The 15,561-nt window shown below is 53.4% G+C and overlaps 1 protein-coding gene across 5 annotated transcripts in view; it reads left to right on the top strand.

The window, feature by feature from the left end:
* EZH2 (enhancer of zeste 2 polycomb repressive complex 2 subunit) overlaps nt 1-15,298 on the top strand; it is a gene marked incomplete at both ends in the record, with an annotated part of 55,155 nt that extends 39,857 nt beyond the window's left edge. For 2 of the 5 annotated variants that reach the window (XM_084229341.1, XM_084229343.1), the window contains 16 exons: nt 655-775; nt 1,505-1,645; nt 2,606-2,708; nt 3,089-3,252; nt 6,689-6,780; nt 8,116-8,356; nt 8,971-9,140; nt 9,527-9,621; nt 10,096-10,136; nt 10,460-10,585; nt 11,072-11,250; nt 13,461-13,556; nt 13,957-14,038; nt 14,444-14,524; nt 14,618-14,702; nt 15,238-15,298. In XM_084229341.1, coding sequence (XP_084085467.1) covers nt 655-775; nt 1,505-1,645; nt 2,606-2,708; nt 3,089-3,252; nt 6,689-6,780; nt 8,116-8,356; nt 8,971-9,140; nt 9,527-9,621; nt 10,096-10,136; nt 10,460-10,585; nt 11,072-11,250; nt 13,461-13,556; nt 13,957-14,038; nt 14,444-14,524; nt 14,618-14,702; nt 15,238-15,298 — 1,878 coding nt within the window. Of the gene's footprint in view, nt 1-654; nt 776-1,504; nt 1,646-2,605; nt 2,709-3,088; nt 3,268-6,688; nt 6,781-8,115; nt 8,357-8,970; nt 9,141-9,526; nt 9,622-10,095; nt 10,137-10,459; nt 10,586-11,071; nt 11,251-13,460; nt 13,557-13,956; nt 14,039-14,443; nt 14,525-14,617; nt 14,703-15,237 lie in introns of all 5 variants that reach the window. The other 3 variants (XM_084229342.1, XM_084229345.1, XM_084229344.1) reach the window with 3 other exon arrangements.
* Nucleotides 15,299-15,561: the final 263 nt, after the last annotated feature.

Raw genomic sequence — 15,561 nt, 5'->3', positions numbered from 1 at the left:
TTTCAGTGCTGTCAGTGTTGAGGTAGTTTGGTATTGTGGAGTGTTCTTAATTTATGCATGAGAGCACATCATTTTTTATATAAACTTTAGTGGTTCCTTGATACTGTTTTATATCCTCAGAATTTTACTATGTTGAATGTTTCTTAATTACTAGATTATCAAATGTGGTCAAGGTATTCCTTACTTAGGCTAGGTTTTTTTTGGAGGGGGGCACCTGATGATGTTTATAGTTGATTCTCATAAGTAGTAATGCTTTGATTCTGAGATTTTAACATCTGAAATAAAAATGTGTTCAGATTGAATGTGGGTCAAATTGTAATTTGCTGCATTTTTCCCTTTCTTAGAGGCACATAAAAGAACGGGAGACTTGAATAGTTGACAACATGTTAGGTGAATCACATGCGATGTTTTTTGTTACATTCCCCAACCCCCTACCCCCCACCAGTTTGTTTTCTCAGGTGTGCTCGTTGGCGAGGAGGGACCTTCTATTTCTTGCAGCTTTTCGTTTGCCGTCTGTAATTTCAGATACGGAGAAGAGGTGGTAGCAGGGGAAAGATGAACCGTCTAAGAAAAACATTGTATTTTAGTTATTTTGATTAAAAATATTTTTATTAGGATAATTTTTTTAATGTATGTATGTACTTTCACTTTTAGGTAGAAGATGAAACTGTTTTACATAACATTCCTTATATGGGAGATGAGGTTTTAGACCAAGATGGGACTTTCATTGAAGAACTAATAAAAAATTACGATGGAAAGGTGCACGGGGATAGAGGTGAGCCTTACGTGTATTTTCTTAGAAAGGGGGGCCAAAAAGTTGAGAGATACTTTGGTCTTCTAAGCATAGGGCATGAAAAAGTAACAAGATTACATTTTGTGTTGTACTGGCTTGGGTTTAAAGGACTAAAATTTTCAGTGTTTCCACTGTCTTTGAGTTGAAAGATCATGATTGCACTAGATATTTATATGGTTGTTTAAAACAAGAATATTGTCAGTGCCATCTCCGTTAAATACAATTTTCTTAATTTTGGGGTAGATGCAGATTTTGTTAGTCAAGTAAGTGGGACTCGGGCTTGCATAGGCCCGCTGCTGACTAAGCAGCACCGAACTTTGGCCATTAGAGTGTGGCTGCTGCCTCCTGTGCCAGGGACACTGTGTTGGGAGGGGCAGCCGTGTGTTGTCACCACCAGCTGTTGCTGACTGGGAAGCAGGTCCTTCAGATTCATGGTTTGGGAGGAGGCAGAGGCCCCAGGGAGCTTCAAGAGGACCGGGTTATCGTACCAGGCCTGGAAGCTTTGGAGGGTGGTGGGGGGGGGGGTGCAAGAAGGTGAAGGTTTTGCAGCTAGATTTTGCTTCCTGGCTTTGCCTCAGGCCAGCCTACTCTCCCCCCACTGTAACGCTGTTGTCTTAATGCTGACTGGCAGGCTCTGACCGGCCCAGATTTGAAAAGCTCATGTAAACAAACCTTCCACTTTCCTCCGTGTGCTTTTATTTGATTTGCCAGAATGTGGGTTTATAAATGACGAGATTTTTGTGGAGTTGGTGAACGCGCTGGGCCAGTACAATGACGACGATGATGACGACGAGGTGGATGACCCTGAGGAGCGAGAAGACAAGCAGAAGGACCTGGAGGACAGCCGTGACGGTGTGTCTGGGCTCCGGCCCGCCCGGAGCTTTGGACGTTTTCCCAGAAACAGTCAATACAAGTAGATCTTGATTCCGTCTTTCTCTGTTTTTTTCCGTTGTTAAATATCACATGCATTATAGTATAATCAAAATTAGAATATGATTTGTAACATTTTAATCTCTACGTGAGCATCTTGATTTCCTTGGGTTGGCAGAAGAACAGTCTGCGTTTTGGGTGTCTGGTGGGGGGGGTGGTGTCATCACCATGTGCTGCACACGCCCCGTCTGGCCGGCCCCAGCTGGCTGCTGTAGGCCCACGTGCTCCTCCTCACTCAGCTCCTCGCGCAAGGTGGTGTCTCCTTGGGTCTGTTTTCTAGTTGAGATGGGGGTGCAAAGGTGCAGTACTATTGCAGGCCAACTGTTGGGGCAAAAAAGAACCCAGAACACCTTGGGGATGACTAGGCCTGACTGATACCCACTCAGCCCAGCACTGGCTATGGCTTCCTAGGAAAACAGTGGATCCCAAGATCCCAAGCTCGCAGAGGCTGGGCTCAACTCGTTACTCACCAGTATAGAAGAGTTTGGAGGAAGTTTCAATTTCAAAGAAGCGTAACATTGTTATCACAGGCAGGCACCCTAGAGATCATTTGGTTCAGCTTTTTATGCAGGTAAAGAAGCAGTCCTGGTTGGGGCAGCGCCAGCCCCTGGCACAAAGCCAGGGAGCAGCAGAGCTGCAGTTAGAACCTAAGTTTCCCGCCTCCTGGTGCACTGAAAACGTTCTGTTGCTCGGTTTGAATTCTAAGCTTGACCTACCAGCATTCCCCAGGCACATGTAAAATCCATTTGAAGTAGGTGAACCACAAAATGGATGATTTCTTAGAAAATCAGCCTTGCTTAGATACAGTTTGGAGAAGAAAACGAGAGATCGAAAGCTTGTTAACTTTGCTTCTGTTTTTCCCTTTCATATTTCCCTGTGAAGATAAAGAAAGCCGGCCACCTCGAAAATTTCCTTCAGATAAAATTTTTGAAGCCATTTCCTCGATGTTTCCAGATAAGGGCACAGCAGAAGAACTAAAAGAAAAGTAAGACTTTGCTTGGCACGCACGGGACTCGGGGGTTTATGGACAGGCAAGCCTGGTCCTGCCCCGCCCTGCCCCGCAGCGTGTGCGGGCTCTCGTCACTGGAGGGAGCGCGTGTGCGCGCGCACACACAGACACACACACACACAGAAAATTTGTAGACACTTGTAGAAATATTAGTGTAGTTGATGTTTATTTAAAAAGAAAATGCTAGCTTTGCTGTGATCTGAATCGCATCTTTGGATTTGATCATTGCTGTGAATGCATCGTGTTGAACAGGCCGGTCTCAGGCAGGGTGAACATCAAGCAGAAAACCTCCCAGAAACCACGTCCAGAAAAGTGCCTTTCGGCTTACCTTTACTGTGTTTTATTGCTTTGCTCAGGTACAAGGAGCTCACTGAGCAGCAGCTCCCAGGCGCGCTCCCCCCCGAGTGCACCCCGAACATCGACGGGCCCAACGCCAAGTCCGTGCAGCGGGAGCAGAGCCTGCACTCGTTCCACACGCTCTTCTGCCGGCGCTGCTTCAAGTACGATTGCTTCCTGCACCGTAAGTGCCACCTTGCCTGGGGGCACCGCCCCGACTTGCCGCGACGGGGGTGAGATGAGCACGGGGTTAGCAGGCTCTGACTTCCTGGCTTGTTGCTGGCCAAGCGGCTGCTTTACAGTGACTCGTTACTGTGCACCTGCTGCTGAGGGCCGGGCAGCGCTGCCCATACTGATGACCAAGTGTGTCAGCTGAGGAGTTGGCTGGAAAGACGATTGTTGATATAAATTTCTACCTGTGGGGTTGTTGGAAAAGGCATGACCTATTTTTTCTGTTTTTCAAGCAAGAAGTGTGTCATGAGTTTTTTGAGAGCCCAGTATTTAGTGTTCAATTTACTTTGTTTCGGTTCTTTTTAAAAATCTATCTCAAGTTATTTCGATATAACTAAACTACTAAAATTCCACATACATGCGTCACCTTTTCCTTTTAAAAATCCCTGCACTTGAATGCAGGTAAGCGTAAACTTAACGAAGTGTCCGTGATCATATATGCAGTATTTTTCTGATGTTTGTTGGGAAACGAGGTTTTTTAGTAAATATTCTAGGTAACAAATTTCTTTAAGCATAATTTGAAAGTACGCTTCTGTTACTTTTGAGGCACATATTTTGAACAATACGTTCAAATGTGTGAATGTTTCTTACCTCCCAGTTCTGTAAGCCGAGTTCCCCTGACCCAAGCCAGCCTCTCGCATTACATGGACGGGCGGCCGCCTGGCGCGGTGGCACCCTTGGGGCCTGTTCCCCTGGGTGAGTTGTTTCCCTGTAAAACGCCCCAATGGCCTTGCCTTTTTGTGTCTTGTGCCACCTTTTACAGAATCTCCCCCTCCGAGTCCCTGGCACCTCTTATTAAGTAAGCCCCCTGAGCAGCTGTATCACCTCACTGAGTCTTCGCTCCATCTCCTTCCATCAGCCGCGGCTCATGCCTGGTTTGCCGGCTGATGAGTGTTTGGTCTGGAAATAGCAGTGTGCACGTGAGATTTCAGGAGATGTCGTAAGTGGACTTGTCAGTGTTGTCTTCACACAGCCCTGAAGAACAGTCCTCTTGAATTAATTCCGCTTTATACACTGTCATTTCATAAAATACCTCTGACTTTTATTAAGACCATTGTAAATTGCATTCAGTGATCACTATAACAAAAAAAAAGGTGGAAACTCTACTTTGGAGTCACTGAAATAACCTTTTTAATTGGTCATATAGATGAAACCCTTAATGTACCTTTTTTGTTGTACAAATGAACCAAAGAAGTAGAACACACTTAAAATATCTTTTAAATCGATGGACAATGGACGGGCAGTGTCGGTGCTGCTGCGTCTGTGTAGACTGTGCAGCACGAGTGGTACTCACTGTGGTGTCACCGGTGTCCCATTGTGCTGTTCGGGTTTGAGTACATTTTAGGCTTCATTTCTTACCTCTAGCCCTTTCCATTTGGAGTTATCCTGATAGCAGTGTGGTTCCAGCCCCCTCCCCCGTTTCCAGATCCCTCAGGATGCCTAGGTGCCTGGGTGCGCGCAGGCCGGGCTGCACGCCCTTTCTCGGGCTGCATTCCGGGGCCTGCACTTTACGTCCTCTTGAATTTTCTGAAGTTCTCTTGCCGAGTCCCGTCAGCGGTGGCGATGTTCGCTGGGGTCTCGGGGGCGGCCCCCCGTTCTGGTTCCGGGGCAGTTGGAGCGGCTCCTCTTCCTCCTTGAGCCACAAGGACTGGGCCTTGGTCAAGCCCTCACCCCAGGGAAGGAACAACAGTTCTGTCCGCTTTGCTGACTCTTGTTTATACACTTGGTTTTCCTAAAGAATTGAAGGCTGGAACTTTGCTAAGAGAAACCTCCTAGTCAGTCCTGTGTTGTTTAACTAAATGCAATGTGAAATTAAGAGTACTTGGGTTTGGGCCTCCCAGGTGGCGCAAGGGGTTAAGCACTGCACTATGAAGCAATCCGCAGCCTCTGCAGCGTGAGTTTGATCCCCGGCCGGCCAGGGAGTGACCCACATGGTGCAGCAGACCGCTCCCATCTCGCCCGCTGCTCCCCTCAGCAGTGTACTTCGTCAGTCTGCCTGCTCTGCTCCCTGCTCTGTCTCTGGTGAATCTTCTCACCCCCCTCATCAGTGGCTTGTATCCCAGTTCTTATATGCGTAAATAAATAAATCTTTAAAAAAAAATACTTTGCTTTTTACAGCACTGCTACTATGTAAATTTTCTACTGTAGCTTGAACTTGTTCTTGGCTCATCTTAGACTGTGTAATTGTGGCTTCTGATGAGTCTCCCCTAGCGAGTTCTGATTAAGGGGCGTGTTCTAGCTCGGGACTGGCAGGGGCCGTGTGCACACGCAGACACGTGCACTTTTTGTCTTCTCTGAATTTGGTGAGACTGTCAATCTGTAGGTACAGTCTGTGGTGTATATAGTTTAGGGGCCCGTCTGAGCCACCCACACTGTCTTTGGGAGCTCTGGCTGCGAAGAGCTTGCTGCCGGTGGGCGGCCGCACCGCACGTGAGGCCTTCCCTGGGCGCCCCGGCCACCGCCGAGCACACGTTCTGGGGAAACGAGACACTCGGAGCAGAATCTGAGCCTTGAATTCCTGCTTTAAAAACACAATCAGTTTGACCGTTTCCTCCCTTTTTCTGTCTTCATTTTCTCTCCAAGGTGTCTGGCTTTTTACAAATATTTAGAAAATGATTTTGCTTCATGAATATGACACTTGTTTTTATGCAAATCGAAACCACCTTCAGCGTTTATGAGGAGGCCCCTAAAGAGCGCTCTGCGGGGGCCGGTTTCCTGCCTCCCCGGGGTCTCTGGCCTGCGCACCCTTGTCTTGTCCTCACTTACGGCCTCCTCTTATCACATTGTTTGGGAATTTTAAATTTCAAATGCTTTCTCTTTTTAAAACCTTTTATTGGTGTTTTTTCTGTGAGAAGGTGCGGACTCTACAAGTTCTTACGAGATTTCTGACTTGTGTATGGTTCAAAGAAATGGATTTTCAGTGTCCTGCGGCTGTCTACTTTATCTTAAAATACTAGTCTTCAACAAGGGGTGCCCCAGTTCTCTTCCCCATTTGACTAGCTGATTGCCAGCCTTCTTTAGAAATCAAGACATCGTCTTAAAAATGAAGAAGTAGGAAGTCTGATTTCATTATAGCACAAGCATCAATTGTTTTTCTATGGTGATTAAATACTCAAATATTTATAATCAGAGTTTCGAGGTTACGTGCATCGATTTTGTTTGCAAGGAGACAAATTACATATTGCTAAAGATGGCAGGGTTTGCAGTTTCTCTGATGGGGGCTGGTGGGCGGCATAGTGCTGCAACATGGGCAGGGGGGAAGGTCCTGGAAGGTGGGGACTTCTGCCCTGAGCATGCTCATTACCTTTTCCATGGGGTGGTGGACAGTGGGATGGATAGCAAATATTTCATGTTGTATTTGGCTACTTTATGTTTCATTTATTTTGCAGCTTTCCACGCCACACCCAACACTTACAAGCGGAAGAACACAGAGACAGCTCTGGACAACAAGCCTTGTGGGCCACAGTGTTACCAGCACTTGGTAAGCGCGTGCTGAGAGCCAGAGGGTGTGCAGGGCTTGGCTGCACTTGGGAGGTCTATGAAGTGAGAGTCTGCGGCTGGGCCCTGCTGTGGGCCGTGTAGTAAGAGTCCCCTGCTGCAGCCCCCAGCCTGTGCCCTGCGCGGGCCCGTGCTGCTCTCCGACGGCTCCGCTCTGCCGTCTCTTAGCAGTGCGCAGTCTTTAGGACCAGGCGCCAGCCTCGGACCAGGCGTGGTCTGGAGCGAGGCACAGGTGGCCCCCAGAGCCGGAGGCTCTCAGTCCTGGGGGTTAGTAGCTGGCGGCCGCTGGGCCCGGCGAGTTGCAGACCAGAGTTGCCGCGGCTGTATTATCACAAGCCACAGGGTTTTCTAATGTTCTGGAGAAAAGGTAAGGGGTTAGGAAAATAGGAAGTAGGAAGTCTGTTCTTTCATGGGTACTATCTTATTTTTACCATTTCCCCTCTTTGAACCAAGCCACTCCCACCTAGGAACTAAATGGGTAGATATTGCCCGTTGGATTTTGGACAGAAGATTCATTGAATGGCACCTGCAGAAGGTATCTTATTTTTAAGCAGTTTGGTTTTTGTAGAATGAAGTATAAACTGTTGGCTGCTCTCAACTTCTCCCTTCTATTGCCACTTAAAAAAATAGAATTAAGCACTGTTTTGTAATATTCTTTACATGGCAGAATTTTATTTGCAACATGTAAATATCTCCGTAACCCATGTCCTTACCGACGTTACATGCTTTGAGTCTGGATGATCATACCTTGTGATGCAGAATGTAGCCCTCCAGCCTCACTCCCAGCGCGCCTTTCGTGTCTTCCTGGGGGCGCTGTGTGCGTCACGGGCGAAGCTGGCTGTGTTAGTAGTGAGGAAGGAGGGGACTGTGTCCGGCATGCTAGTTTTGGTTTCTTTCCGTGCACTTCACTTATGACTGTGGAGAGGGGTGAGGGGGAGTCTGCCTGGACACGCGCGCTAGGCAAATGAGTCTTTTTGTAAAAGTTCTCTTCAAATAGATCACGTTACAGAAAACAGTCTCGACGCTAGTTTGCTAATGACAATCACTATTTAGGGTTCTCAAGCAGAGCTGCCTTGCTGTGCCTGGTTTGGCACCGTTTGAGCCCTGTGTGGAACTCAGAGTTACCTTCCTAAAGTTTTCAGACCATCAAAAGCATGTGGAGAACGAGTAATCTCTATGCAAGGGGCTGTCTGTGATAGAGGGGCGTTTCTGAACATGTTCTTGAGTGACCTGCCTTACTGCCATGCTTTTGTTGTCCTCCCTCCATCAAGATGAGTCTTGGCATTTGACCTCGATGTCTACGTTTCTCACTTTGCAGGAGGGAGCGAAGGAGTTTGCTGCCGCCCTGACGGCCGAGCGGATCAAGACCCCACCAAAGCGCCCCGGGGGCCGTAGGAGAGGGCGGCTCCCCAACAACAGCAGCCGCCCCAGCACCCCCACCATCAACGTGCTGGAGTCGAAGGACACGGACAGTGACAGGGAGGCTGGGGCTGAGACGGGGGGCGAGAACAACGACAAAGAGGAAGAGGAGAAGAAAGACGAAACCTCCAGTTCTTCTGGTGAGACAGACCTGGGGCTGCGCCTGGCGGTCGGCAGCTGTGCGGTGGGGGGCTGGGGGGCCCGGAGTAGCTCTGGTGGTTGATGAGCTTCCACTGGAATGAGAGCCCCGGAGCAGGGGATTTCTCACGGGTGCGGCCCTGCACCCTGTTGCTGTCTCTGCTCCCAGCCTGACTGGCCAGCGCTCTGTGCCCGCCCGGGTTGGTTGAAGCTGGCGGTCCTGTCCATTCTCTCCCGTGTCACCGTCGCCGTCCTGCTTTCCCAGGCAGGGCCTGACGAGGTTGCGCCGATGCGGCCGGCTCGCCCTCAGGCCCCGGGAGTGGTCGGGGAGGAGAGGACAGGACAGCCGCCGGCCACGAGCGCCTCCTGGTGGGGGTCTCAGTGGGCCTGCAGCCCGAGAGTGAGCTTAGCCCCGTCGGCTTTTGCGGGGGGGAAGACTGTTGAGGGGAGAACAGCTCCGGGTATCCACGGGGGAGACGTCACCCATGTTTCGTGTTTCTAGCCTCGGTGTCGTGTAAGTGTGGTTCCCGTTCTGCCTCCTGAGGCACACGCTGGGGTTTACTTGATGCCGGCCTCCCATTTGCCTCTCAGCCAGTGCTTACCTTTGGTCTTGTAGAAGCGAATTCTCGGTGTCAAACACCCATAAAGATGAAGCCAAATATTGAGCCTCCCGAGAATGTGGAGTGGAGCGGCGCCGAGGCCTCCATGTTCAGGGTGCTCATCGGCACCTACTATGACAACTTCTGCGCCATCGCTAGGCTAATTGGGACCAAAACATGTAGACAGGTAAGCCGGCTGGTAGTGCCAAAGAGAACTCGGGGAGAGGGCCCGTGTGCAGCCCGTGCTGGGGACTGAGCTCCTGGCTACCTCCTGGGACACTGCCCGCCGAGAGGCCTGAGGGAACGCCCTCCTGCCATGCCGCAGTTTCCCCAGGTTAGGTGTGAAGGTGGCAGTGCCTTCAAGAAGCCAGCAGGGGTGCGGATCTGTGACTCTGGCTCTGAATGTGACCCAGTGCACTGCCCTGCAAGGGGCCGGCGAGGCAGCGGTGGTCTGGCTTCCTGCCATGGCCCCAGCACGTAGACGCTCCCTGGAGACCCGCGGCGGTTCTGGGGGCAAGGAACGTCAGGCCAGTTTTCGTGAACCAGGGGCTCACGGGTCTGTGCTCTCGTCAGGTGTATGAATTTCGAGTCAAAGAGTCTAGTATCATCGCCCCAGCCCCCGCCGAGGATGTGGACACCCCTCCTCGGAAGAAGAAGAGGAAACACAGGTGAGTCTGCCCGCCGGGCCTCAGGGAGGGCTGCGGGGCGCTTCCCGGGGGCAGCTGTGGGCGAACACTGGCAGCTGCTGGCATTTTTTGTGCACTGACCTCACTGTTAGGAGCCGGGGCAGCGGACGGGGGCTCCGCCGTGGCCCGGCAGACTTGCCTCAGACGACGGTGCGAGCGCGCGTCTTTAATCAACTCAGGCTCAGCGTGCTTTAGGAAGGAGACAGCTTGGGAAATGTCCCCACGGGAGTCCAGGCTTTCGTAGTAGGTGTTGCTAAATTTTCAGTGGAATTTATTTCTGATCACGTAGCTCAGCGGAGTGGCGGCAGATGCCCGAGCTGAGAGAGAGTAGAAGCCACATGAGAACACGCAGCCGGGTGTTCTTTCCCCCCCCCCCCCCCCCCCCCCCCCGCCGGGGTGCGGTGCTCGTTCTCCTGCTCCCTGGGAAGCCTTACCTTGTTCTCTCTGCTCTTGCAGGTTGTGGGCTGCGCACTGCAGGAAAATACAGCTGAAGAAGGGTGAGCAGCGTTCCCTTCAGCGTCATTAGTCACTTAAAAATGTCGACTTCTCGTTCGTTTTGAGTAGCGACTGCGTTAGTTTGGGAGATTCTGGCGTAACGGACGTCTGTGCACCAGGCCAGCTCGGCGGAGGTCTGGGGGCGCCCTGGCAGCCCGTGCCTGCGGCGTGGAGGCCGGTGGGGCGCCAGCGCGCACCCTGGCCGGGGGTGGTTCTGCCCATCCTGGAGCCGGGCCTAGGGCTGTAGCAAGGCGCCCGCTCCGCTCCCTGGGGAGAGCGGCTCCTTGGCCGTGGGTGACTGACCTGCACGCTGTTGTCTTTCCAGACGGCTCCTCCAACCACGTTTACAACTATCAGCCCTGTGACCATCCGCGGCAGCCTTGCGATAGCTCCTGCCCTTGTGTGATCGCACAAAATTTTTGCGAAAAGTTTTGTCAGTGTAGTTCAGAATGTAAGTGTTGCTTCGTGCTGCTGCATGGGAATTGCGAGTAGTCATTTCAGTCACCAGAGAAGGCGGCCGCGTCCCAGTGTCCTTGAGGAACCCCACTTACCCTGCCAGGACCCAGAGCCCCACAGCCCAAGCGTCCTAGGGCTTAGGCGTCTCTAGGGAGCGCAGCGGGCAGGTCAGGCCGCAGAGGCCACAGAAGAGCGCTCCGGTACTTGGTGGGCGCCAGAGATGGCGTCCGAGGTAGGTGGTGTACTCTGCGGAGTCGAGGAATGTGAGCGGGGATCCCAGAAGTGTCTGCGCCTGGGGACGAGAACGTGGGTATTCTGAGCCCCGCCCCCTTCACACCTGTTTCGTGTAGAGCTGTCATGCCCTTGAAACCTGGAGCTGGGCTGGCCTCTGCTGCGGGAGGCCCCTCAGCCCCGTGCTTGCTCCTGCTGTTCTGCGAGTTTTTCTGTGGTGGTGGTGGTGATGAAGAACGTCTCTCTCAAGGTCAGAACCGCTTTCCTGGATGCCGGTGCAAAGCCCAGTGCAACACCAAGCAGTGCCCATGCTACCTGGCTGTCCGAGAGTGCGACCCTGACCTCTGTCTCACCTGCGGGGCTGCTGACCACTGGGATAGTAAAAATGTGTCCTGCAAGAACTGCAGCATCCAGCGGGGCTCCAAAAAGGTAGGTGGGGCGCCTCCAGGGGATCCTGTCAGTGCCGGGGCGGTCTCAGGCCAGTCAGCTGAGATCCTGAGGCACCGCCCCCCCCGCACCTCCCCCCGCCCCAGAGCACTGTACTTGGCACGAGAGGAGCCCTTAGTAGTACCACATTTGGAGTAAGCAGCATTTGCCTAGTTCCGCAACAGATGGAATTTCTTTGTACATTTAGTCGTCAGAACTAGTACATTTAGGGCCTCCCTGGTGGTGCAGCGGGTGGAGCGCAGTGCTGTGAAGCTCTCTGCAGCGCAGGTTTTATTCCCGGCAGGCCAGCCAGGGAGCTACCCACATGGCGTGGCAGACCTCTCCTGTCACCCTGCTGCTCCCTCAGCAGTGTGTGTCAGTAGCTCCACCTGTTCTGCTCCCCACTCAGTCTGTGGTGAATCCTCACCCCCCTCCCCTCTGGCCTGCACCCCAGCTCTTGCATAAAAATAAATCTTTAAAAAAAAAAAAAGAATAGTAAACTTCCCTGGTGTCCCCGGTGCCGAGTGCAGCAGCACTCCCGTCCCGGGCAGGGCTGTCCTCGTCGGCCAGGCTCTAGGTTCCTTGGCGTGTAGCGTGAGGTTCCCATGGAGGCTTTGCCGTCTCCGTTCCTGTTTCTTTAATCGCCTTGAAAACAACCAGCCAGAGTTACAGAGCAGCAGCCTGGGAACCAGAGGCAGGTGGCTTGTGTGGTCAGGAATTTTACTCCTGTATCTTATTTTTCAGGGTAAATGATGTGTTTCTTCTCCCCTAGTCACTTTTGTAACAGTAAAAGCCAACATGGTACATACATACAGAGCTGTATGTAGTTTTGTACATACATACCAGGTGCTGAACTAAGTCCTTCGCTCTCAGGTGTTAGGAATAATTAACCCCATTTTATAGGTAAGGAAACGCCAAGTTCAAAGACTTAAGGAGGGCCTCCCCGGTGGCGCAGCGGTTGAGCGCTGGGTTGCGAAGCTGCCAGCGGCCTCTGCGGCGCCGGTTCAATCCCCGGCTGGCTGCTCCCCGGCCACCGGAGGAGGGTCCCGCATGGCGCGCAGACCTCTCCTGCCGCCCGCTGCTCCCCTCAGCAGTGTGCTTCGGTCCTTCTGTGCTCTGCTCCCCGCTCTGGTGAATTCTCTCACCCTCCTGCGCCTCTGACTGTACCCAGTGCTTGTATAAATAAATCAATCTTATTAAAAAAAAAAAAAAAGACTTAAAAGGAGCAGAAATTCAAGTTCGTACCTTCTGCCCCCAGACCAGCCCCAGGCGCTGTGGTATCTTGAGATCACGCCATTGGCCAGAGGATACAGGCCCTTTGTGCTAGAAAATCTGGGTGTGGGGCTGATCTGCTCACCCCGAACAGCCTTGCAGTGGCTTCTGTGACGGCATCGGACCCCAGGCGGTTAATGTCCACTCAGGCCCTCAGGTCGCCGTGGTGGTAGTGCCCCCGGCACATCGTTCCAACCAAAAAATCTCACCATTTCTCAACCACGCCATCCTTACTGTAGTGCGAGAAACTCCCTCTGTTCACAAAGTGGGTAATTCGGCTCATGCTGACGTGTGCGCCTCCAGAAACCCTTTGATCCCTACAACAGAAAAGATAACTGATGTTTTTCTATCACTGGGTTTTATCTACTTAGCAGTACTCTGTTCACATGCCGCTCAGGGAGGGAGCTGGGAACGCACCGGACGGTGCCGAGGCGGGGCTGGAATGGCCTGGGCCATCAGGGACGCGTCTTGGAAGGAAATGTGCAGTGAAAGCAGAATAAGGCGCCAGCAAAGGTCGTCGTACTGGCTGAGGCCTGCGTGCTGGCCCACAGGCCCCTGCCACCTCCTGGCGGCCGCGTGCTCTGGGGAGGGAGGAAGCAGCTGGGGCGAGACGTGGGGCCTGGGGAGCAGCAGAGGCCCCTGGAGAGCCGGAAGGGCCGCGGCTGGACTTGAAGGAGCAAGGGGTCGAGGTCCCGGGGAGCGGACTTGGTCTCCTGTGTCACATTCAAGGTGAACGTGGGTGCGAAACTCGCGTTGCCGACGTGCAGCGGCGGTCAGCCCTGGGCTGTGCCCTCAGCGCGGGCGCACCTCGGCCTTCCTCCCCGCGGCCTTCATTCTGCTGTAGAGCAGGTCTGGGAGTTTGCAGTGACCAGCCGTGGTTGAGCTGCCACCCGCCCACTCTTGCTCTCCTTGTTTGACTGTGATTCTGCTTCGTTCTCTAGCATTTGCTGTTGGCACCGTCTGACGTGGCGGGCTGGGGCATCTTCATCAAAGACCCTGTGCAGAAGAACGAGTTCATCTCCGAGTACTGCGGTGAGGTGAGGCCTGGTCCAGCTCCGCGGGGGTGACGCACCCCTCCCGGGGCTGGGTTTGCGCAGATCCGTTGGGTTCGATGAACTTGGACTTGGCTCCCGCGGGTGGGTTTGGTCTAAAGCGTCTGTGTCAGTCCCGGTCAGTTTTTGCCACAGCGGACCCTGGGGAGAACATCACAGTCTCTCCTCCTTGATCCTTGGCCCGATGCACGAGGACGCAGGAACTGGGGCCTGCTGACGACTTTCCGAGCAGTGACTTGGGTGTGGAAATTCCTGAGTCGAAACTGAACGGGACCGAGTGAAGTGCCACACCGCCCCCGGCGGGCGTCTTGGGGGTGGCCCGGAAGTCCAGAGGCGACCGGGCCTGGTCGTCACCTCCAAAACGGCCTGTGCCCTGTCTTTTCAGATTATTTCCCAAGATGAGGCAGACAGGAGAGGGAAAGTGTACGATAAATACATGTGCAGCTTCCTCTTCAACTTGAATAACGGTAGGTCTCTGCGGCCGAGGGCGTCTGGGTTGCCGTTGGGCGCCTTCCCCTTCGTGTCCGCGCCAGCCCCCGTCCCGGCAGGCGGATGCGTGCCAGGGGCGTGAGTGTCGCGCGGGCTCGGCTGGCCTCGGACCGGAGAAGGGCAGGGCGCCGCTGTGCTCTGGGGGGGCGCGCGGGGGTGACGGCGTCAGGCCCGAGCTGCCCATGAACGTGGGGACAAAGTTCCAAGTGTGAAAGCAGCATTTGGATCCCACCCTCCGCAGCGTGTGCTCGGGAGGCAGGGCTTCCGCGCTCCCTGGTCTAAGCACCTCCGAAGGCAAAGCCGAGGGTTCCGGAATGATGACCGCTTCGCCGTTTGATCTAACACCAGTTGTTCACTGGCTTGTGCTATTTTTTCCTCTTTAGATTTTGTGGTGGACGCAACCCGCAAGGGCAATAAAATCCGTTTTGCGAATCATTCGGTGAATCCGAACTGCTATGCAAAAGGTGAGCGTCTCAGCAGCCCGGTCACCCCCGCCGACACCGCTGGGATGGGGGGCGGCGGGGGGCTGCCCGTCCCTGACGCCTGTCTCTTTCCAGTCATGATGGTCAACGGCGACCACAGGATAGGGATTTTTGCGAAGAGGGCCATCCAGACTGGCGAAGAGCTCTTCTTCGATTACAGGTTGGTGGCGGGCGCCAGGGCGTAGCTGTAGCCAAGTACACAGCCTTGAAAATGCCACGAGAAAGCCCCCGTTTCCTCCTGCAGGCGGTGGGCCCTGATGGCGTGCCTGGGCTTGCCTTCTGGAGCGGACGGTCTCGCGCTCACAGGGGCAGCCTCAGCGGCAGGGCAGGGCAGGGCAGGCCCGTACCGCCGGCCACGCTGCGCCTGCGTCCCCCGCCCCATTCGGAAACTCCCGAGTGCCGAGTTGCTTGAACCAGGGCCCGTGGTAGAGGGCAGAGCCCGTGACCCCATGCGGGGCGCCAGGGGTGGGGGTGCCTTCTGCTTGCCGCAGCCTGGTTCTTTCAGCTGCTGCTCTTGGCCCTGGCCACCGGGGCCTGAGTCGTTGCACTTCTGGAGCCAGGCCTGAGCGTCCCCGCCGCGGGCATCTGGACGCACCCGGAGCTTTCCTGCGCGACGGTTTGGGGCAGGCGCTGAGTGAAGGCGCGTTGGCGCCCTGCGGGCCGGAGGCGCTCATGGCTTTCTCGTGTCCTTCCAGATACAGCCAGGCGGATGCCCTCAAGTACGTGGGCATCGAACGAGAAATGGAAATTCCTTGACATCTGCTACCTCCTCCCCCCTCCTCCTCTACGGAACAGCTGCCTTAGCTTCAGGAACCTCGAGTACTGTGGGCGATCTAGAAACAGAAAATACAGTTTGAAATTCTGAATTTGCGAAGTACTGTAAGAATAATTTATAGTGATGAGTTTAAAAAATCAACTTTTTATTGCCTTCTCACCAGCTGCAAAGTGTTTTGTACCAGTGAATTTTTGCAATAATGCAGTGTGGTACATTTTTCAACTTTGAATAAAGATACTTGAAC

Source organism: Talpa europaea (assembly GCF_964194135.1).
Source record: "Talpa europaea genome assembly, chromosome: 3".
In the NCBI taxonomy this organism is placed as follows: domain Eukaryota; kingdom Metazoa; phylum Chordata; class Mammalia; order Eulipotyphla; family Talpidae; genus Talpa; species Talpa europaea.
This window is presented reverse-complemented; position numbering and strand designations above follow the sequence as displayed.